At 46.1% G+C, this 26,524-nt stretch overlaps 1 protein-coding gene across 1 annotated transcript in view; it reads left to right on the top strand.

Annotated features, from left to right (window-relative positions):
- Window positions 1-4,464: 4,464 nt before the first annotated feature.
- ARHGAP21 (Rho GTPase activating protein 21) overlaps window positions 4,465-26,524 on the top strand; it is a 243,186-nt gene continuing 221,126 nt past the window's right edge. Inside the window, exon 1 of the mRNA XM_068235615.1 lies at window positions 4,465-4,733. Coding sequence (XP_068091716.1) covers window positions 4,665-4,733 — 69 coding nt within the window. The 5' untranslated portion in view covers window positions 4,465-4,664. The remainder of the gene's footprint in view (window positions 4,734-26,524) is intronic.

Below are 26,524 nucleotides of genomic sequence, written 5' to 3'. Positions count from 1 at the left end.
GCGAAGCTAGATGGGGCCCCATAGCAAAACTTTCATGGGACCCTCAGATGCAGGCACTCTTCAGCAATGCAACCTGCCCTAAACTACGGATGAGTTCATTGAAAAATTTCAATTCTCATGCAATCTACACTGCATACAGTCCATGGGCACTGAAACAAAGTCAGAGGGTGGAGAAACACAGGGAAGTTAATGGTGGTGAATACATTAAGTACCACCTGGGCCCCCTATGCTCCTGGGCCCCACAGTATCTGCTATGACAATTGCTACGCCCCTGTTATCTAGAGTCTGAGGTTTCGTAAACTGGGGAGTTGGATGATTTTTGTACCAACTCCATTGTCCAGGCTACATTCTACATTCTTATTTCTTTTCTTTTTTTTGTTATTTGTTTTATTAGTGCATTATACATCATTGCTTGTTTTTTTTTTTTTTTTAACCACTTAAGAACTGCGGTGTTAAACCCCCCTAGTGACCAGGCCATTTTTTCTTAATTGGGCCACTGCAGCTTTAAGGGCTTGCTGCAGGGCCGTACAACTCAGCACACAAGTGATCCCCCCTCCCCCCCCCCCCTCTCCCTTTTTCTCCCCACCAACAGAGATTTCTGTTGATGAGATCTGATCGCTCCCCCAGTGTTCCTTTTTTTTTTTCTAACAAATATTTATTGTGTTTATTTTTGAATAAATATTACCCTTTTTTGTATTTTTTTTTATAACTCCCCTGCCACCCAATCAGCATGATCGGCTGTCATAGGCTTCAGCTTATCACAGCGGATCACTTTTCTGCCTGCCAACTAGACCACCGTGTCACACAGCTGTCCCCAGTACAGCGCTGCTGTAGATCGCAGCGCTGTACAGTCTATGAGCGGCAACATGTGACTCATCAGGGGCATGGAGCTCAATGCGTGATGCGAGTCTGTTAAAGGATTCAGCCCCTCCCTTCCCAAGCCCCGCCCTCCGCTCCCACCTGCAAGCCGTCTTACATCACAATACAAATTTAAAATAACAACTTATGCAATTCCACATAAATTTGCATTGCAAAAAACAAAGAATACTATACCACCTATCTTTATCACACTATGGGCTTGATTCACTAAACCGTGATAACTCATAACATGGCCGCACTAGCGTTTTCGCGCGCAATCCCAAATGTTCATGAGAAAATTTGCGATTACTTGCGATAATTCACGATTGTATGGCCGTGCTATGATTTATCATGGTTTAGTGAATCAAGCCCTATGTGTGCATATATACAATATACATATTATTAAAATGTGACTATGGTAAGTCGAAGCAGCCTTCATTTGCTTTAATAGACTCGCCTCACGCATTGAGCTCCATGCATGTGTACTCTAAATAAGTGAACCTTCTGCACAGTCACATTGCTTCCTGCAAAGTATTGATAAACTTCAAGTGTTGTGTGGAACTACTTGGCAACTTTGTGTTGGTAATAAGGGCTTCCTTTGTTGAAAGAATTCTTTTTTTTTGCACTGTAACAACAACAACAGCAGAGTCTCCCGTGTGTCATCTGCAGAAAGTAGACTTCACCATGGTGGCCAGTTATCATGACAGCAGTGAGGTAACCTCTCTAGTCCTGGAGGAGGACTGTAAGGGGACGCTTGATGTATATCAATATTTAATGATGAGCCAGATGCCTCGCTCAGCCCCAGCAGGGAGCACAGCTACAGTCTGGCCATGTGTTCCTTTTACTAAACTTCTCTTCTTACAAAGTTCAAGATCGTGCTTGGCAAGTCTGTAAAGCTGAATCGAATCCCGATCAGACATGTTGGATTTAATCGGATCGTAAATAGAATCGTGATCAAACCGTACAGAGAATCGTATCGTGTAGATGGGACTTAAGAAGCAAGCCGACGTTCATACTGGAGAGATTATTGATGAACGCCGGTGTAACTCAGCGAGTGGCCAGACCCCATTAATCATTCGTTACACATAATCCTCGTCCCCGGGTTCTGAAGATTATAGCCCGGCCCCATGTGTTCAAAGCAGAAGAAGAGTGATTATTCTATGAGGAGATGATGCCATTCCTGATTAGTCAGACGCACCTGCGTCCAATCACAGCTGGAGCAGAGACGGTACGGGGCAGCAATCACTACAAAGTCAAGTCTGCCTGCTTATATAAACCTGTTATTTTTTTTATTCATATATCGCTAACATATTCCATAGAGCTGTACATAGTACATCACAAATAGCAGGGGAGCACATGTGGGTAATTTGAGGATTGCCAGACCACTAATGACTTCTCCCTCCGAGTTGCTATGACTTGGAGGGGGAATAGTAATTAACGCCACCCGGAATTTCACCAGCAGCAGAGTGAGCTGTCAATCGGCTCACCCTGCGCCAAAAGTGACCGGGTGGCAAAATGCCATGTATGCCACCAATATCAGAAGGGGGTAAAGACCTTACCAGATCCCTGCAGCCAAGCAATCATCCACACTCCCCAACTGAGTAGGATTAACCACCAGGCAACTTAGGTAGGTGCTTGGGGCCTAGTGGGTGTCAAGGGGGCCACCTTCTTTGACCTCTTTCCACTTCAGCTTACCAAAAGGACCACAATGGGGCCCTAAACCTTTTCCCAGGTCCCCATTACATCTTAAAGGGACCCTGAGATGGGAAATTATAAAGAAAATATACTTACCTGGGGCTTCCTCCAGGCCAACCACTCCCTCTTTGTCCTCGTTCTTCTGCAGTTAGGCCCAGGAAAATCGTCCGGGAATAACTACGAATGCACGGCGTGGCCACACCCGCTCCCACTGCTGGGAGCATTTTGCACCTGCACAGTATTACTGGACAGGGACAGGACACTCCCAGATATGGAAGTGAGACAGAGGAGCATGCTTGGCTGGCCTGCGCCGAATGCACGATTTACCGGGACCAGCTGCAGACGAACCAGGCAGCGACTGAGGACAACTAGGGAGCGATCAGGACTAAGGGGCTGGAGGAAGCCCCAGGTATGTATAAATTGTTTATAATTGCCCATCTCAGGTACACTTTAAAGGTAGGTTCACGCTTGTTCAAAAAATGTATCCGTGGCTCCAGTTTTTGGCCCGCATCAAAAACGGAGCCACAGATACCAATGTTAAAAATAGAGTCAGTCTTCACTCCCCCCCCCCCCCCAAAAAAAAACGGATCCATCTTCGTTCCGGGGGATCCGTTTTGAAAACTGAATGGACAGTCCGGATTTGCAGCATTTTCATGGACCGCACATGGATCTGGATACACGGAGGGATAGTGAAAATGAATGGTAGCACAGATCCCGATCCCCCTCTACTGACAGCTGTGGTCACAGAAACTGATCAGTTTTCGTTTCCCAGCCTGTAGGTGGGGAGGGGGACACCATGCTGGAGGAGGTAGTAGCCAGGATGGGGGTGACAGCAGGATCACCCTTTCCCCTCCCTCGGGTCCCCCATCCACACTCCCCCTCCAGCTATTTGAGCAAAAGTTGTTAAAATGTATAGGCAGCGAGCGGGAAATCTTACCTTAACTTCCTCCGCTCACTATCACTTCCTGCAATGCCACCCGAAGTATAGAGAGCGACATTGAAGGAAGTCAAGCGGCGAGCGGTGGAACGCAAAGAAAGAAGGTACGCTTCCCCGCTCGCAGCCGATACATTTTAACAACTTTTGCTCAAATAGCTGGAGGGAAGTGTGGACAGGAGACCCAGGAGAGAGACCCCCCTCCCCACCAACCGCTGCCACCCCCATACTGGCTGCTTTCCCTTCGAGTTCAGCGCAAAAAAAAACCATTTTCGCTCAAAAACTGATTTTTTTTTTTTTTTTTACACAAAAACAGATCCCTTTCAAATGGATCCGATCCGCAAGGTACAAGTGTGGACCTAGCCTGTTCCCCACAAGGAAAATAACTGCTTGCCAGGATGGCAAAAATGATATTAAAAAAAAAAGAAACTGAAAGTTTATTTTATATATCAAACGCATTATTTTATATATTACATTAAAGGTTCCATTTTATATTATTATTATTTTGTTAATTTTAACATGTATTTTTTTTAAATAGGAAAAATAAAATCCCAATAATCTCCAGCAGGCCATTTCCACTACAGATCCGTCCGTGAGGCAAGTTCAGCTCACACATTTCCAACGCCACTAGGATCCTTTCAGCTACACTGCACACCAACATCCAGTAACCCGCAATCCACAAGACTCTCCCTCCCCAAAGCAATCCAACCCCACCTGCCAAATTCCCACCTCTCTCCACCATCTGCTCCCCCGGCCAACGCTCCCTGCTTTTATAACCCCCTCTGGTTCATGACGTCATCTCCACGCCCTTTTTTCTTAACTAAGACCGTGCCGGATCAAAATTCAATGGCGAGCCTGCGCCCTAGCCCCTAGGACAGCTCACCGAGTCCGGCGCTGAGAGGGTTAGATGGATGGATGGGCGGGGCGGGTGGCGGATTGGTGGAGAGTAGTCCCGCCCACCTCCCCGTGCGCCGAGCGCCTTGCACAGCCGGAGTCAGTGTAGGACTAGGGAGAGCGGGGGAACGATGATGCGTGGTGTCCGCACGGCGGCGGCTCCTCCCCCTCCTCCCTAGCAGCGGCGAGAGCTCCCGGCGCTCCCCCCCCCCCCGCCTTCCACATGTCCTCCGCCAATGTGGTCTCCTCCGCTCCTCCTCTGTAGTCGGCACAGCACGGGATCATGGCGAGCCACCGCCGGACTGCTCCACCTGACGGGGACGGGAAGCCGCCCAGCAGCCCCGCGGACGAGGTGAGACGGTCACTGGGATTTGTGCTGCCACAGGTGCTCCCTGTGTGTGGAGAGTGGAGACACCTCTGTTTTGTTGCTTTTCAGCCTATCTGATGTTGGCACTGGCTTTTGCGGTATCATGCTATTGATTCACAGCGCCTGGTTGTTACTATGGGAAACCACTGATTCCAGTTACTATGGGGAACCACTGACTCCAAAGATGTGCCTAAGGTCTATGAAGGTTTCCCCTACATTTCCTTACACTGTGGTGGGCTTTCCTGAACCTCCTGTAGCCACGGTGTGCTCCCTTGAAACCCAGGACGCTGTGTTGGGTTCTCCTGAACCTCCCTCATCCATGATTGGCTCCCCTGAACCACCCGAAGCCGCGGTGTCCTCCCCTGAACCTTCTGAATCCGTGGTGGGCTCCCCTGAACCTTCTGAATCCGTGGTGGGCTCCCCTGAACCTTCTGAATCCGTGGTGGGCTCCCCTGAACCTTCTGACACCGTGGTGGGCTTCCTTGAACCACCCTCATCCACAGTGTACGCCCACTGAACCTTCCAAAGCTGTGGTGAACCTTCTGAATCCGTGTTGTCCTCCCCTGAACCTCCCTCACCCATGGTTGGCTCCCATGAACCTCCCAACGGCATGTCAAGACTCCCCTAAACCACCCAATGGTGCGTCGGGGCTCCCCAAAACCTCCAGAAGCTGTGGTGTCCTCCCCGAACCTTCTGAATCTGGTCAAAGCTCCCTTGAACATCCCTCATCCATTAACTTCCCGAAGCCGCGGTGTGCTCCCCTGAACCTCCCAAAGCCGCTGTGTGCTCCCCTGAACCTCCCGAAGCCGCGGTGTGCTCCCCTGAACCTCCCGAAGCCGCGGTGTGGTCCCCTGAACCTCCCGAAGCCGCGGTGTGCTCCCCTGAACCTCCCGAAGCCGCGGTGTGCTCCCCTGAACCTCCCGAAGCCGCGGTGTGCTCCCCTGAACCTCCCGAAGCCGCGGTGTGCTCCCCTGAACCTCCCGAAGCCGCGGTGTGCTCCCCTGAACCTCCCGAAGCCGCGGTGTGCTCCCGTGAACCTCCCGAAGCCGCGGTGTGCTCCCGTGAACCTCCCGAAGCCGCGGTGTGCTCCCGTGAACCTCCCGAAGCCGCGGTGTGCTCCCGTGAACCTCCCGAAGCCGCGGTGTGCTCCCGTGAACCTCCCGAAGCCGCGGTGTGCTCCCCTGAACCCCCCGACGCCGCGGTGTGCTCCCCTGAACCCCCCGACGCCGCGGTGTGCTCCCCTGAACCCCCCGACGGCGTGCCAAGGCTCCCCTGAACCCCCCGACGGCGTGCCAAGGTTCCCCTGAACCCCCCGACGGCGTGCCAAGGCTCCCCTGAACCCCCCGGCGACGCGCCAAGGCTCTCTTGTACCTACCCCCTATATTCTCACCTTGAGGGTGGTTCTCCTGACCCTTTGGATGGTCCCACTGAACTCCTTGGCCCTGTGGAGCATTCCTCTAAACTTCTTGACCTCATGTAGGACTCCCGAGCTTTAGAGGGCACTGCTGACCCTACCCCACAAACCTTCTGAGCTTCCTGCCCCTATGGAGGTCCTACTAAACTTGATGTGACTGTGTGAAATTTTCTTCTGCATGGCTCTTCAGGACAGCCATGGCTTCTCAGATTTGGAAGCTAGTGATCAGTGGACAGCTTGTCTGATCAGCACTGTGTGAAGTTCCAATTCAGCCCCCACTTATTCCGGTTTGTCATAGAATACACTGCAGGAAAGCCAAATTTAACACTGATCTCCAGTGAGTACTGATGAATCCTGCCGTCTGTCATATCCCAGTGGGCATTTCACTGTTTCAGATCATCAGCTTCACCCCCCACACACAAAAATACTCAATGGCAACTAATTACGATAACTATTTATACACCACCAAATCTCTATGGTCAGGCATGGTGGTACTATTTATTGGCTGTCACTGGACATTATGCAGATGTGCGAATGTGTGAACGATCATATTCTATTTCACAGGGCGTTATTAGATGGTCTTCCACTGTGTAACTATATTTGTGTAAGCATACAAGGCTGCTTCAAGGGAACTCGAGGTGAGAGGGATACGGAGACTGACATGTTTGTTTCCTTTTAAATAATGCACATTGCCTGGCTATCCTGCTTGTCCTCTACAGATCAGATGTCTGTGACAAAACTGACAAGATTAGCTGCATGTTTGTTTCAGGTGCGTGATTTGGTCCTACTGACCAGAACTGGTATTGTTTAAAAGTAAATAAACATGGCAGCCTCCATATTTCTCACACCGTATGTTCTTTTTAAAGAGAACCCGAGGTGGGTTTGAAGAATATTATCTGCATACAGAGGCTGGATCTGCCTATGCAGCCCAGCCTCTGTTGCTATCCCAAACCCCCCTAAGGTCCCCCTGCACTCTGCAATCCCTCATAAATCACAGCCATGCTGCTGACAAACAGCTTGTCAGAGCTGGCTGTGTTTATCTCTATAGTGTCAGTCTGCTGTTCTCCCCGCCTCCTGCAGAACTCCAGTCCCTCCCTGCTGATTGGAGGGAAGAGACGGGGGCAGGGACCAGAGGTATGCAGGAGGCAGGGGAGCAGCTGAGACTGACACTACAGATGTAAACACAGCCTCACAGCACGGCTGTGATTTATGAGGGATTGCAGAGTGCAGGGGGACCTTAGTGGGGTTTGGGATAGCAACAGAGGCTGGGCTGTATAGGCAGATCCAGCCTCTGTATGCAGATAACATTCTTTAAACACACCTCGGGTTCTCTTTAAAGATGGAATAAACTTGCCTTGTTGATTGTTGAACATTGTTTTAAATAATGTAATGTGACTTGCATTGTTACATTTAGCGCTCATTCTCATGGAGGGTGACAGAATGGTGTAGTAAACACATCTCACCCCCCTAGCTTGACTGCCTTGCATCGTATAGCTGATGTTTGGCATTTTGTAGTTTGGTGAAAACTTTCCTCAGAATTTGACAAATGCCTGTCAGATGTGCTACAGAAGCATGCAATTAGGGACAGCTATAGAGTGGTCAGCCAGGGATTTGTGAACTAGGCAGATTACTGGCTGGGAGGCTCATGACCTCACCGGGCACCTGTACGCTTCCTTGATTAACTGAAACTGTCCTCAATATTTGTCTTTGAAATCCAAAGCGTCTGTAACTGTATAGCAGGTTGATATCAATTTATTTGCTTCGTATTTTGTTTGGGACAATTTTGTGCAGAGCCATTCCTCCCAAGTGCCCATAAGTGGTTTGGAAAGCTCTCCTATGCAAGCAGTTAATTCAAATATCTGTCTGTTGTATGCATTGTTTGATTGATTGAACTAGTTTGAACCCTTGTTTGAAGATGTGCTGATGTTTGGCTCTCAGCTGCTTGGTAACCAGGGCTGTGGAGTCAGTACAAAAATCATCCGACTCCAACTCCTCAGTCAATGAAACCTCAGATTCCAGGTAACCAAAATGGCTCAGACTCCTCGACTTCGACTCCATAGTCTAATACTTACCAGGGCAGTGGATTTTGTACAAAAATCATCCGACTCCGAAGTTTATGAAACCTCCGACTCCAGGTACCCAAAATTGCTCCGACTCCACAGCCCTGTTGGTAACTAAGCGGTTTTATTGCTTCAAAACTGTAAACTAATCTAAGTACATATCTAAACTTTTTGCTGTCCAGAAATATCCAGTGTGTGTATTGTTATGGTATACTAATATTCAGCGATTGGCTAAGTCGTATAATCTTTTGCTGACGCCATTGTCACTGCAGCTGGGCACCTCCCACTTCACCTCTCTCTCCACCCAGGGTAGAACAGAAAAGGGGTCCAAGCGCCATGTTTGTACCACAACACATAAACTGTTAACCTTAGCAATCAGAAACTATTGTTCTGGGCAACAATTAATGTAAGTATGTAGTTTATGGAATGACTGCTCACAGATCCATCCATACTTGTTGCGTGCTGAAGTGCTGTATGATCTGCACAGGTATGATAAGCAGTGCAGACAAACGAGAAGTGGAAAATTAAACTGGAAACAGTGACGTCCCAAGTGCCCATAAATGTCTTTACAACCACTTTGGTTCGGATTGCTCTGCATAAAACATTACGTTTGCACTGTCTTGCAATAGCATCTCATTGATAAGAACGATTCATTTTGGATGAACACTCAGAGGTTAAAGGACAACTGTAGTGAGAGGTACGGTATATAGAGGCTGCCAGATTGATTTCCTTTTAAGCAGTACCAGTTGCCTGGCAGCCCTGCTGTTCTATTTGGCTGCTGACATGTCTCTGAATCACACCAGAAACAAGCATGCAGCTAATCTTGTCAGATGTGACAAAGTCAGAAACTCCTTATCTACTGTATGCTTGTTCAGGGTCTATGGCCTCAATTCACTAAGCTTATCTCCTGTCTTTAATAACTCTTCTAGAGTTGTTACCATGGTAATAAGGCATGTAGTATTCAGGAAACATTTTACCTCAGGCAAACCTAAAGTTAACTCTTCTGTCTTTAAGTTAACTCTTTAATCCTTAAAATAACTCCAGAGTTAAAGACAGGCTGTTCATTAACTGCGTGTGAAAATAACTACAGAGGAGGTAAATTAACTACAGAAGAGGTAACGTAAGGAATGAAGAGATAAGATAACTCTCTCACTGTGTGGAGGTAAGTTTTTTCTCTTGCTTTATTATCTCCAGCATGATCTTAGTGAATTAAGGCCAATGTCTAAAAGTATTAGTCAGAGGATTGGCAGGGCTGCCAGGCAACTGGTATTGCTTAAAAGGAAATAAATATGGCGGTCTCCATATACCTCTCACTACAGTTGTCCTTTAACAGATCACCAAGGTTTTTGATGGGATTTGCCATGGATGCTGAACTGTTGCTGTGTTACGACTTTCCCTGCTTAATACAGAACACATTCATTGATCCTCTGCTAACTTTTACATTTTCTGCCACATCCAATCTGAGACTATTGATTTGGCCTTCCAGGGAAGCAAGACTTTTTAAGGTCATTTTTTTGGTCTATGAAAGCTAAGAATTAGCCCTGGTAGTTATGGTTATCTTGGCAGTGCCTTGCTGGTCCTGTCTGCTAAGTTGGTCATGTTTACTTCTGCTTGAGGATGAGATCCGCTGAATGTTTGTTGGCAAAGAAACCAGGTGCCTTCAGGTGTAACTGTCGGGCATAAAATCAAAAAATCAATTCTTTATTTTTATCTGGTAAACGAGTAATAAGGACGCTAACCAGACAATCCAAAAGTTAAAATCACTATTACTTTTCTTGTTGATAAATGATCATTCCCCAGTTTACCTGACTCTTATTTGGTATGCACAAAATTTGGTACACAAAAAGGAAGTTGCAGGGCATGCTGGGTTGTCCATTTTTGCTTCTCTACTTCTCCTCAGACTTAACTAAGTCGATAAATACTTTCTCTACTTACATAACAGATGTATTGCACTGTACGCATTTTAATTTTAGTGTTTTTTTTTTTTACATTTAAACTGTGGCTATTTTGAAGCCAATCCTGATGTCATTTCCTCCCTTACTCTCCTCTGCCTGATTTGCCCACCCTTCACTATAGAAAGTGCATTGCCTCAGCATGAGAAATATTGGCCACTCAGAGAGGAACAGAGGTGTGGGAGGGGAAACAGGAGGGAAAGAGGCTTCAGCCAATCAGGCTGTATATATGCTTTTGTTTTTTTCTGAGATAGTATGGCTGACAGGTCCTCTTTCAGGTGATTTTTTTTTTTCACTAGGTTCTGTACGGGAGCATGTTGCAAGGTTTTAATATACAAGGCACCCATCTGGCTTCATGTGGATTATCAAAAATCACGTTTTTGAGCAGGACTATGGAGTTGGATTCAGAGAAAATTTTGGGTAACTGGAGTCGGTGGTTTCATAAACTGAGGAGTTGGAGTCGGATGATTTTTATACTGAATGCTCAGCCCTGTTTGTGAGTCTTGCTCTGCTTTGAAGTCTCTTGAATCTGTGTGGTTACCTGATCACTAGAGCTAGATACTTGCCACAAGAACAACAGAAGATGGATCGGGGAACCTACGGCAACCGCGACCCGACGGGCGATCCTTCCCTGACACTGTGTACTGTAGGAACACACGACTGGAGAGACTCGATCGCAGTAATTCGCGCTGGTGTACGAGGATTTAAAGAGAAACCAGTGACCAGGAATTGAACTTCATCCCAGTCAGTAGCTGATACCCCCCAGTGTTCTCCCCAGGATTTTTTTCCAGCCGGGTGGCATGAAAAAGTAGCCGGGTGGGGTGCGAGGTGGGAATGCTGGACCAGTGCAACTCTACCTACAGCATAAGGCCTCGTTCACATCATTTAGCGCAGATGGCTGTGCGATTGGAACGCAACACGTCCGATCGCACGCCATCTGCGCTCCTATGCGCTGCGCTGCAGATCCCATTCATTACAATGAATGGGATCTGCGCTGCGATTCCCAAAAATGCGTGCAGCACGCGATAGCGCAATCGCACTGCCACGCAGCGCATATGATGGGAACGGTAGAAGGGCTGTCTATGCCCTTCTACCGTTCTTGCGTGTCGCACACTATACGCGCTGCCAAAATGCGGACGGCATCGCGTATAGTCTGAACTAGGCCTAAGAAGAGGATGAGGAGGCGAGCTGATGACAGCCGGTTGCTCACCAAAACTAGTTAGATGATGCACCCGTCTAAAAGAGCCTGGCGAGAACCCTGAATATGGGTGTTATAGTTGCTATTCATACTGGGGTGATTATTACATTAAATATGGGGGGGGGGGATAATTTCACGTTTCATACAGGGGTGTTGCATTTCATAGAGGGGGTGATTTTTGTTTATCATATGGTTGTGATTTGCTGCTCGGGTCAAGCGGTATTGCAGATAGTAAACAGGAGTCAGTATCATAGTAAATTATCTGCAATACCCCTCTACCCCAGCAGCAAATAACATCCATATGAAATAACATGCATGTGAACGCTGCAAGAATCACCCCCACACACTGTCTTTTCAAGGCACTTGCACATACCCTCAACACTGGATCTATGTTCCATTTTTACTATTTTTGCAGCAGCAGCAGCTTTTAACATACTTTGTCCAGCTAGTACAGCCAGGGCCGGATTTGTAATTTTTACTGCCCTAGGAAACTTTTCACAACTGATCTCTGGCAGATTAAATCCCTGTGATTGGATCGGCCAGTTGCTAAAAATCAAGTAATGTATCACATCTTATGGGCAACCAAGCAGGCAGATGAGACAGACAGCATTCAGCAGCAGCCTCCGGCTCCATCCCCAGCAAGTCAGCTAATCCACATTGCAGCCATTGTTCGTTTTCACAGGTCCCCTATCTTGAAAGCTCGGTGTACTAAGCCGACTATGCACAATATCAGATAAGAAGTGAAGATTAGAAGATGTCTCACTCACACCAGAGGAAGGATGATTATCCACTCATGTGCAGTGCTTTGAACTTTTCCCGGCATCAGTGTGGCATGCTTCAGAGGATCTCGTGTTGTAGAGAAGCAGCCAGGAAACAGGGGGCGGGGCGTCAGAACTCCTTGCCGTGTACAGTATCTAGAGCTGAAGAAGATTCATGCTGCCAGGGCACAGGAGAGACTCTGTGTAGATACGATCGCTAGGTGGAGGAGGGAGAGAGTGCAGCTTCAGGTTCTCTCCCAGCCGCCCTCAAGTAACTATGACAGGAATAGTTTCCCTGCACTCTGTAGTTGTAACTGGCGGCTGCCTCTGCTAGCTGAGCTGCCTGCAAGCTACCAGACACAGGCAACCAGCAAAGCGGGGCATAGGAGAGGCATTCAGTTATGGCGGTGATAGACAGTTACCCAGCCCTGCCCCTTACACAGGTCACACAGGCAGATGAGCGCTCCTGCACTACAATGAATGTATAGCGAGAGCTGAGCACTGATTATAGCAGGCAATGGACCGCTCTGCCAGCGTGACATCAGCTGTAACAAGGTAGGCGGGCGGGATCTCAAACCAGCCGGGCGGCCCGCCCACTTAAAGAGCCCTGGGGAGAACACTGCCCCCTTTCCCATGAGAAATATTTTCCTTTTCACAAACTGATCATCAGGGGGCTCTGTATGCCTGATATTGTGGTGAGACCCCTCCCACAGGAAATTGCCAGGACCATGGTCCTGGCAGTTTCCTGTTTATGAACCTTGTTGCATTGTGGGAAATGGCTGTTTACATCACCTGCCATCACCTGCCAACAGTAAAAATGTCACCATGTGATAAATGTCAGAATGTAAATCAGGGATTTAAAATTTTTTACAATGGGCAAACTGACAAAATATTTTATACATAATAATTGTAAAAATGAAGCACTTTTTTTTAATACATTATTTTCATTGGAGTTCCTCTTTAAACAATCGACTGTGATGCCATCTACCGTGACGGTCACAATTGCCGCACACAGTTATTAAACCGCTGAAGTGGTCGCTCGTTGGGAAAAAAGTTGAAGCAAAATTGTTGTGGGTACGAATCTTAAAGTGGACCTGAACTCTTGCACAGTACAGAAGGAAAACGTTGAGAAATGCACCCTGAATCGATTTAGAGAGTATAGCCTGTCTAATTCCCCCTCATTTGTGTCTAATTACAAGCTGTAATTTGATCCTCCCCTAAATCTCATGACTGCCTATGGCAGATAAGTAGATAAACTCATTTGAAAGCAAAAGCTGCTTCCATAAATCAGGAAGTAGAAACTGTGCAAATGTATTTTTAGGATTTGTATCAGCTTTAACAAATGTTTTTTTGTTTAGAGATTATTATACTGTTATGTATCTTTTAGAGCAGAGAGGAGTTCTGAGTTCAGGTCCACTTTAAGGCTACTTACACAGTGGGAGGTTGCGTTTGATGCGACGTTAAAGTCGCACAACTTGCCCCTAACGCAACGCATGTAGGTTATGAAATTGGACGTTATTTTGCACTGAATTTTGTCTCTTGGTGCACCGTTTTTGTCGCATACTGATGGAACGAAAACGGCGCATGCGTTACATTTAAAAAAAAAAAAAAAGACTGAGCATGTGCAACACACACAACGCAGCAAATTTATTGCTAAACGCACAGCATGCAGCACTTTCTAAATATTGTTACACACAACGCAACATGTGCACTGTGAATGTTGCACAGACTTTGTATTGCTGTGCGTAGTCCACGTTATAAATTTTTATAACGTGCGACTTTAACGTCCCGCTGTGAAAGAGGCCCAAGAATCTTGATATTTAGATGAGGTTGGTCAGCATTTGATGCCTATTGTGAGGCAAATGGATAACTGCTTTGCCACCTGGCACCACTTTGTCTTTTTTGAAGTGCTTCCTTTAGTTTTTTGATAAACTCAGTACAGAGCAATGCAGCGGTTGGTTCCCCACCCATGGCCGATTAATAAAAATTACTGCCTGGGATTCAAGTAATTTTTCAAGTGCTGTAAAAAAAAAATACCGTAAATATTTTTTGTCAATTTTTATGCGGTTTAATACTTATGGAATCTCTTACACTTAATCTGATTAAAACCATTGTGTAATTGTAGCCCAGTGCGTTTTATTTTACTGCGTGAAATAAAATATCATAAGGCCCAGACTGTCCCTAGTGCGGCCTCCCTGCCAGGAGACAGAGGCAGTCACCCACATTGTCTCGTCCAACCCCCCCCCCCCTCCTGCAAAGTGGTATCTCCTCCCATTTAGCTCTCTTTTATTTCTGGGTAGCCAGTGCATTCAGACAAGTGTGCCCAGCCAGGCTGCTTCTGTAGCAGCAGCTGAACTCAGGCTGCAGGAGTCAACACAGCTCTACAGTACATACTGATATCAACCCATTCAGAAATGGGCTAGCAATATTCAAAACCTTTTAGGATAATGTCATATGAGGATTTGGGGTACAGAGGCTACATGAAAGTGTATTAGCAATGCTAGGCATACACCATAAGATATTATTTAATTACATGAAATGAAAAATATTTGATAAACTAGTGCAGTGATCTGCAAGCTTGAGTCTCCAGCTGTTAAGGAACTACAAGTCCCACAATGCATTACAGGGGGTCTGACAGCCCATTCATGAGTCATAAAGGCAAATGCATTGTGGGACTTGCAGTTCCTTAACAGCTGGAGAGCCAGGTTTGCAGATCACTGAACTAGGGCCCTCCCTAGTTGTATATAAATTGTAATATTGATCAAAACCAGATAGGGAAAGATCTTTAGGGCTGGGACAAACGAGAAATCGTTTTTGAGAGTAATTTTGCCACTAAAAATATAGCCATTTCGAGAGTGATTCCAGGGTATGCAAATTTGCACTTTCCGAATCAAATCGCTTTGAAAATACTTCAGGCACCACGATTGCGATGTCGCAGTTGCGTAAGTGGGATCACGGATATAGGCGTTCATTAGCCCATCACTTTGGGAATCAACAGTGATTCTTTGAATGCTCCAGTAGCCGGGCCTAAAGTGGCCATTTATGATACAATCGTGATTGTACGTTTTACCACTTCTATGTAATTCTGGGGTACATGTGACCACCTAAAGCAGTGATGGCTAACATGGCACTCCAGCTGTGATAAAACTACAAATCCCATCATGCCTCTGCTTCCCCATGTTATGCTTAAAACTGTCAGAGTATTGCAATGCCTCATGGGACTTGTAGTTCCACCACAGCTGGAGTGCCAGGGTTAGCCACCACTGACCTAAAGTATCTGTTTGAAGGATATTCTCTGAATTTACCTTTCTACTACATAGGTTTGTAAATAATTGCAACCAAGATTGGGTTGTTGATGGCCAGATTTATGCTGGGTACACATTATACAACTTCCTGTCTGATCTACAGACTCGACCTGATTCTTTCCGACATGTCTGATCAGCTCCCAATCGGTTTTGGCAAGTTATTGGATTGATCCCAGCATCGATTGGAAGGGGTTTGGACATGTACAAGCGATGCCACTTCCTGTTATGCTGGGAATACACAGCTCATTCTTGAGCCATTAAGATGGCTCGATAGGTAATTTCCAACATGTCCAATCTGCCACCCGATCGTTTTGCTGCTCGATTCCGGATAGTAGTGAATGGAAAAAGATAAGAAAAATGAGCTGAAGATAATAGAATTGACTATTGAATTGAGCGGCGAAACGATCGAGCGGGAGAATCAAGCGGCAAAAACGAGACGAGTATGCCCAGTATTAGATTACCCGTCAATCAGACAGGAAATTGCATTGTGTGTAACAACCATTTCTTGGATAGAGTGTGCGAGGGGGTAAGCAGCTGGCAATTGAAGGTCATACAGCTCCTTACTGTACTGAGCAGGGATGCAGAGTTGGTACAAAAAACCTCTTACTACTCAGTTTATGAATCCTCCGACTCCAGGTACCCAAAATTGCTACCAATGACTCGACTCCAACCCTTAGTCTAATACTTACCAGGGTTTTGGAGTTGGTACAGAAATTATCTGACTCCTCAGTGTATGAAACCTCCGACTTTTCGACTCCCAACTCTACCGCCCTGGTACTGAGCGGTACAAGAGCTCGCAGTGGCGTCCCAGTGAAATATTGGTTATATTTTTACAGAAATCTAGTGTTGACTGGTGCAAGGAAGTACTCAACAAAAGATTTGTGAAGTGCCTGTCTCCCATAGGACCCAAAGCACATTGCTTTTCATAGGATCTTTTTGAATCCATTGGGATGCATTCTGTTTACTTCCACTAAATGTAACATTTTTTTGTGCAACGTGAACTGGACCTTCGACTTTAATTATGAAACCCCTGTGCTTGAGTCCCACACGTATGGTTGGATGTCTGAAGAAGACCCAGAGTCCCTCCAGCACACATTTGCTTTAGTAAGTCACCTCATTGAATTCTGAGAGCAGGTGTAGAACTGAGTAGTGAGACCGCTGAGTTTAATCAACAAATAAGGATTTGTGAAGCGCTTTTTTCCTGTAGGATCCAAAGCGGATATGTTTACTTCAGGTCAGTACATAGTGATGTGTACAGGGGGAAAATGTTATGTGATCATAAATGCCAGACTAAACGGGTGAATTTTCAGTTTTGATTTAAATGTGTCCAGGGTTGTAGCGGTCTTTATTGGGTGTGGCAAGGCATTCCATGGGTTAGGGCAGGCTTTCTCAACCAGAGTTCCTTGAGGACTCTGCAGGGGTTCCTTGGCATTTTCCCCCATCATGGGTGAAGTATAATAGAGAACATTATAATAGGTGGTACAGTAAAAAGAAGCATTAAATTGGGGGTCAGAATAATAATGAGCACAGTAAAATGAGTGGCAGTGTAATAGGAGGTAGTGAAATTAACAGCCACACCTACTTTTAAAGACCATGCCTCAGGAAAAATAAATGCAGGGGTTCCTCGAGATTCCAAAATTGTTTGCAGGGGTTCCTTGAGATCGAAAAGTTATTTTCAGGCTTCCTCCAGGGGAAAAGGCTTGAGAAAGGCTGGGTTAGGGGCAGCATGACAGAGAGCTCTGGCTCCAAAGTTTTTTAGTTGGACTCTGGGGTTGCTCAGGTTATTAGATCCTTTTGGATCTAATAACTGGGAAGTTTGACGCAGTTGCAATCCAGGACCTAGTTCGTATAGGCATTTGAATGCTGGTATTGCCAATTTTAAAAGGATTCTCCATTTTATAGGTAGCCAGTGTAGTGAGCGAACGATTGGTGTTATGTGGCAATGGCGGGGTTGGCTTGTTAACAGTCTTGCAGCAGCGTTCTGTACTGGCTGCAGGCGGTGCAAGTCTTTCTTAGGAAGGCCTGCATAGAGGGCATTGCAGTAGTCCAGCCACGGTGTGATGAAGGCGTGATTAGGGTTGGAAGTCACACAGGCTGATGTCACATTCCAGTATTTCACTTGCACACTGCCGTTTTGGTGTTGTGATGACCTCACGGCTGTGAGATCAAATCTGTACTGACTTGCCTCATGCAGATGTATATTCCCTTGTTGTAGACACGCCTCTCAATAAAGCGAGGCGGAGGCGGCAGCTGTGCTTCTGAGCTCTATCATTTAGGATCACATGAGTGGCCCCTCTTCCCTCTCTTATCACTCTTTTCTGCAGAATTTCAGCCGTGATCAGAATAGCCCGCAGGGCCGCTTATGGAGCAGGTTGAAGGCTTCATGCTTGACATAGTAATCTGACGTGTCCCTCCCTCCTCCCTTCCCTGGGATATTTTACAATGGCACTTCCGCAAGAGTGTAAAACTGAATTTTCAATGAAATGTTCCATTAAAAAAAAAACACAACACATTCCAGCAAGTGCAGCAGGTCTCCTTCCTGCTCGCTGACTTTATAAACTGCCCTACGATTTCTTTTTCCAGTCTCTCAGCACTGGGTGTGCCGCGTTCGCCTGTATTATACACCTCACACCGGCTGATGTGGAAAACTCTGCAGACTATTGGCTCATTCTCAGAATTGGAGTACCAAAAATAACACTGAGTTGCTGGGTTGCAGAAGTCATTCATTTCTTTAGCCGGGTACACACGGGTTACCGCTGTAGCTTGTCGCTAGCACACCGGGACATGTGCGTGACAGTCGTCGCCAGGTCCCTCTTTGCAGCAGCCGTACACACGGCTCACAGAGGGACAGAGAGATGCCCCCCGCGGCCGGAAGCTCTGTCCATGGTCTATGGGATGCTGTTGCAATTCCGCATACACATGCAGTACGTGTGGTGGACCAGCGATAGTTGCGGCGATAGCTGTTGCCGACGATTGGCCATGCCAATCGCCTGGCGACAGCTTTAACAGCTTTAACTAGCGACGGTTCGTGGCGCACGCGTTATACACACGGGGGACCTGTCGCCGCAACACGCGCGTGCCACGTGGTTGCGGCGACAGTTGTAACCCGTGTGTATGAGCCATTTCAGGTAGTTATGATGCTGGGCAGTGCTGTGGTTAAGTGTCTCTAACCTTGCACCACTAGAGTTCCAGGTTCAGTTCCTTTCTTAGACACTCTCTGCAGTGTTCTCACCAGGCTGTTTTAGCCGGGTGCTCCAACCGGCTAGTTTTGGTGGGCACCGGCTGTCATTGGCTCACCTCCTCCTTCTCTGCTTTAAGCGGAGTTGTGCAGAGAAGCGGCGGCCCGGTATTCTCTTGTCGCACCCCACCTAGCTACTTTTTCATGCCACCCAGCTGGGGAGAACACTGCTCTGCATGGAGATAGTACGTTCAGCTTGTGTTGGGATGTGTTTCCTCTGAGTGGTTTGGTTTTCTTCCAGGTCCCAAAAATGTATGGTTTAGGTAGGTTTGATCGGCTTCCCACCCGAAATTGACCTTGGGTAGGCTACAGTGTTCTCTCCAAAAATTCTTTCCAGCCGGGTGAGATGAAGGAATTCAGGGCCAGTGCTTCTGTGCACAACTCTGCTTATAGCAGAGGAGGTGAGCCGATGACAGGGTGCTCACCAAAACTAGCCGGGTGCAGCACCTAGCTAAAAGAGCCTGGGGAATACACTGGGTAGGGATCTAAATGTTCCTACAAATGTCCAACCAGGGCTGTGGGTCGGAGCAATTTTGGGTTCCTTCAGTCTGTGTCTGTGGTTTCATAAACGGAGTCGTCGGAAATAGATGGTTTTTGTACCGACTCCACAGCCCTGTGTCCAACAATGTGCACGACCAACCGGGCTGTGGAGTTGGAGCAATTTTGAGTACCTGGAGTAGGAGTCGGAGGTTTCATAAAATTAAAGAGTCGGTCTGGTGATTTTTCTTGGACCAACTCCACAGCCCTGGTAAGTGTAAGATGGGAGTTAAGGATTTGGAGCAATTTTGGGTATCTGGAGTCGGAGGTTTCATAAACTGAGGAGTCGGCGTCATGACCGACCCCATGAAAAACTGTTAACATGACTTGTATTTTCCACGCACCAACCAACAGAATGACCAACTCATCAGCATACTGCGCGCAAGCGAAATGACAGACTGCACGCCATGGCTGCATTCAAAACCAGTACCTCAGTCAAACGATTTTGTACACATGTGGCCAACTGAACGGTATCAACCCAAAAGTCATGTGTTTATCCACTGGGATGGATCAGGCAAACCGCCTGTTATCAGTCGCTCGTCTAGTCATTTGCCACGTGTGCACACACCTGATTGTCATACAGCAGACCAAAATCAGAAGACAATCAGGCATTTGATATGCATTGACCTGTGCTGCGTCTTGCATGGCGGTGTCTGGTTGGATTTGCAGTTGCAGCCCAGGGACATAGCTCCCTACTGCTGGGCCAAAGCCACAAGTGAGGTGGCCTCCCCCACCTGTATACACACAAGCATTTGTCTCCATGATGGCCTGTTCTGTGGTAACCAGGTTCTTCCTTCTAAAACACACTAGAAATAATGACACCGAGTGTGAATGGTTCTTGTGTGCATTGCAGATAGCTTTCTTCTCACTAGTATTTATCAATCAGCCACTGGAGGCCATGTGACCACGAGCTTCAAAAAAAGGTAACCTTTTCTTGTTGCTATGGCAACAGAATCCTTCATGTTTCTAGTGATAGCTACACACATTGCGATTTTGGCAGCATTTGGGCAAAAGGAAGCTAAATACTGATCAGTTAATTGTGATTTGATCAAATTCAGTACATTTATTAAAGAGGTAGCCGTTAAAATTTTGATTGCATTAAATCAGTTGTTGAGGGTAGCCATTTACTGTTTGAATGAAAAGTTTGACCCCCCCCCCCCCCCCCTCCCCAAGCAAATTAGAGCACGTTGTTTGAAGTTCCCCTGAAATCTTCAGCTACATAAAAATCAATTAGTACGGTAATTACAGGGTGTGATTGGTCAAAAATGCAGACATTATTTCAATGAAAGTTGCTTCAGATGGTTCATTTTATGCTTAATTTAGCATAAAAGCGTGTAAAGGTAATCATACATTTATAGATTTTCCTAGCCGTTTCCTGGCAGATTCGATCTCTCTGATTTTTTTTTTTTGACGAATTTCAGTGTGTGTCGGTCCTACAAGAGACCAAAAAGCCCTTTTAATAAAAATCAAGACTAAGTATAACTTTGCCTTTTTAATACAGAAGGTACCAGTATTTACAATAATTCAGTTTTAAGTTAATTTATAAGCTCTATAGGCTCACTATACACCTGCGGTTCTGCATATGTACCTGGCTTTTAGGGGCATAAAGAGAGAATTTTTAAGCTATTGGCTCACTATATACCAGCAGCTCTGGATGTGTACCTGGCTTTCAGGGGCATAAAGAGATAATTTGCATATTTGGGAGTGATGCATCATGGGAAACCGCAGTTGCTCAATTAAAGCTGAATCATCACAAACATCTTCTGTTTTAAGAAGGCAAACTTATTTGTACACACTAGATGGTTCTCGGCTGATTGGGCCTCTGATGTGTGTACGGTGGCCCTGATGTGTGTACGGTGGACCGGATCCAGAGTTTCTCGGCCAAGCCCATTGTTCTCCTCTTTACCTTTCCTGCTCCGTTGTGTACAGTTTGTCGTGGTCTCTCTTCCGTAACAGAATACATTGGTAGCCTGCAGACTAGTGACACATCTGTACAACACTCTGCCCGGATCTATTGCAGAGGGATCGAATTGAATCCCTTCGAACAACAGTCGTCCTACATGTGTAGGCGGCTATACTTCATTTGCAATCATTTGGCACTTTAAATGTAATAAAACAATCATAGTTATGCAAAATCAGGCTGGGTAGTAGATAACAATTAACTATGATGAGTTTACATGCTGTATTTTTAAAGCGGCTGGGTCAGCCATACTAACTCAGGGGAAAAAAACAAATATATAAGTAGGTAACTACTTGCTCTACTTACATAACATATGTATTGTACTATCCATGTTTTGATTTTAGTGAATCTCATATAGTATATACAGAGGATTCTCTTCCTGGCCATTTTGATTCCTTCTGACTGAAGCCAATCCTGATGTAATTTCCTCCCTTACTTTTTCTTCTGCCTTCAGCCAATCAATCGGTGCTGAACTGCCCCCAGCCAATCAGTGAGGAGCAGGAATGTAGGAGGGAAGATGACAAGCTTCCTTCTCGTCGGCAATGTGCCAAATACAGCCAGTCTGACTGAGATAAGATTTATTACAGCAGAAACCTTTCTGAATGGATTGTGCTTGCAATGCAGGGTAAGGATGCAGGCTGCATATTAAACACAGTGCAGTGGGTAAATGGAATTTGATTTTGTAGCTGACAATCCCTCTTTTTAAATTTTACTGACCCGTTTTTTTTTGTTTTTGTTTTTTTTAAAGGGGAACTGAAGAGGTATTCGGAGGCTGCCATATTTATTTCCTTTTAATCAATACCAGTTGCCTGGCAGCCTTGCTGGTCTATTTCTCTGCAGTAGTATCTGAATAACACCAGCAACAAGCATGCAGCTAGTCTTGTCAGATGAAACACCTGATCTGCTACATGCTTGTTCAGGGGCTATGGCTAATAGTATTAGAGGCAGAGGATCAGCAGGGCTGCCAGGCAACTGGTATTGCTTAAAAGGAAATGAACATGGCAGCCTCCATATACCTCTCTCTTCAGTTCCCCTTTAAATCTGTAGTAAAAGGAGATTGCAGGAATATCTGCCCATGTGTGTGGGCAGCATTAGGAATGAGTCAGGTTGCAGTGGACGACATGTACCCCGCTCCTTTCTGATATGTGACACAGGACAGCCGGCATCTCTCAGTGCTTGTGGCAGGTGTCTCCTTTTCTGCTGCTGAATGCCAATTATCCACTGGACAGAATTAGCATGGTCGATTACACGCGGAGATTTTTCTGCAGCTTAAAATGGCCCGTAATGAGCGTGTGTGTGCGCTGGGAGCAGCTGCTCCACTCTGCGTGTTTGTAGGTCTGCTTTATTTGGAAGGTGAATGGACAGAGGCGCTGCATGTAAACATTGCTGTCAGAGCGGTATCTTGGCTGGTGTAACCACTCTGCAATGCGAGCTGAAAATCCACATGACTGACATATTTTAAGAGATTTTATATTACTATGCCTTGGGGGAGTGGACGTCTCACACACCCTTTTATATGAACTGATTTTTATGGACTTGAAGAACAGCTAGAGCTAATTCTATACACCTTAATATTAGAGAGCAAGACATTTTGCTCTCTATAACATTTATAGGTCCTGAACAGCTAAACATTTTATATTAACTTAATCCCTTTGCCTGGCTATCCTGCTGATACCCTGCCTATAATAGTTTTAGTCCTAGACCCTGAACAAGCATGCAACAGATCAGGTGATTCAGACACTACTGCAGCCAAATAGACCAGTGCTTCCAGGCAACTGGTATTATAGGGCAGCCTCCACATAATTTTCATTACAGTTGTCCTTTAAAGAGAACCCGTAACCAAGGATTGACCTTCATCCCAATCAGTAGCCGATACCCCCTTTCCCATGAGAAATATTTCCCTTTTCTGAAACGGATCACCAAAGGGCTCTGTATGGCTGATATTGTGGTGAAACCCCTCCCACAGTGTGATGTCAGGACCATGGTGCTGACATCACACTGTGGGAGCCTTGTTGCATTGTGGGAAATAACAGCTGTTTCCAACTGCCAAAAAAGCAAGCAGCAGCTACTTCCACTGACACCTTACATCACCTGCCAGCAGTAAAAATGTCACCATGTGATAGATGTCAGAATGTAAATCAGGGAGAGGAAATATTTTACAATGGGCAAACACTGACTAAATCATTTATACATCATTATTGTAAAAATGAAGCACTTTTGTTCATTACGTTATTTTCACTGGAGTTCCTCTTAAAATGCTTTAAAGGACAACTGAAGTGGAGGCTGCAATATTTATTTCCTTTTAAACAATACCAGTTGCCTGGCAGACCTGCTGATCTATTTGGCTGCAGTAGTGTCTGAATCACCTGATGTGCTGCATGTTTGACTTCTCTGCTTTTCCATTATGGGCAGCACGGTGGCGTAGTGGTTAGCTCTCTCGCCTTGCAGCGCTGGGTCCCTGGTTCGAATCCCAGCCAGGGCACTATCTGCAAAAAGTTTGTATGTTCTCTCCGTGTCTGCGTGGGTTTCCTCTGGGCATTCCGGTTTCCTCCCACATTCCAAAAACATACGGATAAGTTAATTGGCTCCCTCTAAAATTGGCCCTAGACTACAGTACTTACACTACATAATATAGACATATGGCAATGGTAGGGATTAGATTGTGAGCTCCTTTGAGGGACAGTTAGTGACAAGACAAAATATATATATATATATATATATATATATATATATATATATATATATATATATATATATATATATATATATATATATATATATATATATATATATATATATATATATATATATATACATACACACACCGTACAGCGCTGCGTAATATGTCGGCGCTATATAAATACTAAATAATAATAATGTAATCCAGACTACTTAGATTACATTAGATACTCACCTTGGGAGGGGAAAGCCTCTGGATCCTAAAGAAGCTTCCCTCATCCTCATACGTCAGCTCGTTCCAGCACTGTAATCCCCAGAGTGGCCTCCCTGTGCACCATCCTGCTCCAGCGGAAGTAGCCGAGCCGGATCGGGTCTGTGCTACTGGGCAGGCGGCTCCCACCTACGCAAGTAGTGTGGATCCCTTCCAGACCCGCTTTTTCCAAAGAAAGCAAAGTGGCCCCAAGAGGGGACAAGCTCTTTGGGGGGGTCCCAGCACTGGACCGGGCTTACGGAGGACATCAGGGATTTTAGAATCCAGAGGCTTCCCATTCCCAAAAGCAAGTAACCCCCTAGGGGCAATTTTTTCAACTTCAGGTTCCATCTAAAGGGGACCTGAACTCAGAACCTCCTCTCTGCTGTAAAAGATACACGGCAGCATAATAACCTTTAGGCCCCGTTCGCATCTGAGCGCCGTTTTTGTCGGTGATTTAGGCAAAATGTACAAGCGCTAGTGCCATAATACCTATGGGCCTGTTCTCACTTGGGCGATTTGCGTTAATCGCCGGCGATTAACACAAATCGCCAAACGCAAATTTGTATCCTCCACCATTTTCAGGCAATTTCCCGGCGATCGCGTTTAGTGCTATAGAAGGCGATTTTTTTTTTTTTTGCGTTAATCGCCAAAAATCGCCAGAGCAAAGCGATAGCGTTTTGCGGTTTGCAAGTGTAAATGGGCCTTTAAAGAGATTTTTTTTGTTTTTTGTTACAGCTGATACAAATCCTGCAATAAATCTACAGTGTTTCTACTTCCTTCTTCCATGGAAGCAGACATATTGTTAACATCCTGTGCTTTCAAATGTGCTTATCTGCCATGACAGTCAGGTGACACAGGGAAGAGATCAAATTACAACTTGTGATTAGTCACAGGTGAGGGGGAAATATAAAGGCTAAACTCTCTAAATACATATAGGGTGCATTACTCTGTTTTCCTTCTGTCCCGTACAAGAGTTCAGGTTCCCAGCTGACTGTTATCTTCATAATAATCCTATTCGCCTGTTGGCTCCAAATGCCATGCTGTTAGTGTAGGATGTCCCCTATAGCAGGGCTTTTCAACCTGTGGTACGCGTACCACCAGTGGTACTTTGCTGTTGGCCAGGTGGTACACTCCAAGTTTGACTGCCCCTTATTTGCCTGCCTGCTGCTTGTCCTGGTCCCGTCCTGTCTCCACAAAGTTTGACTACCCCTTGCTCTCTCCTCACTGTGCTGCCCGGCAACATAATTTAAACCTGAGATCAGCATTGAGGAGACAGCCAGGTAAATTGTGCACAGTGATGGCAGGTATACTTCAAATACAGCAAGTGACATCACTGCTTACTTCTTGCCGTCACTGCACCATTCACCTGGTTATCTCTTTACTGCGGCCAGGTTCCTACTGATCTGAGGTCTGAACTATTCCGTAGGGCAGCACAGCAAGGAGTAAGTAAGAGGGAACTGAAGTTGGTGGTGAGTCACTGCCCAGGTATCTGGTGGTGGGGGGAGGCTACCTATACTGAAGCAGGAAAAGGGATCAAGGAATTGGAATGGCTACCTATATTGGCCATCTGTAGGCTAGCAATCTAATTTTAGTCCTTTTTCCCACCAATGCCTCCTGCAATTCCCCTTCCATATGCCCCCCCCCCCCTTTTCTTAAAGTTTACCTGTAAGAAAAAAGTGCCCCTGGGTGGTACTTCCCTTTGGATCTTAAATGGGCTTCCTCCTCAGAGGGGATCCAGCGCTGGGGCCCCCAAAGATCTCCTTGTTGACGTGAGCGCATGTGCAGTAGCGGCTCACAGCTTGGGCTCCGGCAGAAACAGCCGAATCTGATCGGGTCAGATCTACTGCAGGCATAGTGGTGGTACTTTACATTTTTCAGGCGATAAAAGTGGTACAATTAGTGAAAAGGTTGAAAAGCCCTGCCCTATAGTGATCTGCAGTGCATGTTGTTTGTATGCAGCATTCTGTTATCTGTCTCTGGTGAGTTTCTGGTGTCTGGGTGAGCTCACTGTTATAGAGTGTGAAGCTGACATCTTGTGCTATGGAGATAAGGAGCTGCAGGGATGCCGGGTGATCTGTAACTAGCAGGGTGTGACCAGTGTTATCCTTTGGCGATTGTGCAGATGTGGAGCTGGATGTGTTCTGTCTGTGGCTGGGCCTTGCCAGTAGGTGGAAGTACGTGTCAGGGCGAGGTCAGTGCGGGGCGGAGGTCATTGAAGCAAATCTGGATTATTATAGAGCCTGATCATTTTTCTTGTGACTGGAATGCTATTCCCTGTGGATGCCAGGCTACTGTAACCGGCCTGACATCTCTGGAGGAGGGTAGTCCTTTCTCTACTTATGTAATCCCATTACACACAACTGAGAGTAGCTACGGGGAAATCTGTTAACCTGTTTCTAATTTTCCCTTTCCTGAGAATTCC

This window comes from Hyperolius riggenbachi, chromosome 5 (assembly GCF_040937935.1).
Source record: "Hyperolius riggenbachi isolate aHypRig1 chromosome 5, aHypRig1.pri, whole genome shotgun sequence".
Lineage (NCBI taxonomy): Eukaryota > Metazoa > Chordata > Amphibia > Anura > Hyperoliidae > Hyperolius > Hyperolius riggenbachi.
The sequence above is the reverse complement of the archived record's forward strand: the minus strand, read 5'-3'. Positions and strand labels throughout refer to the sequence as shown.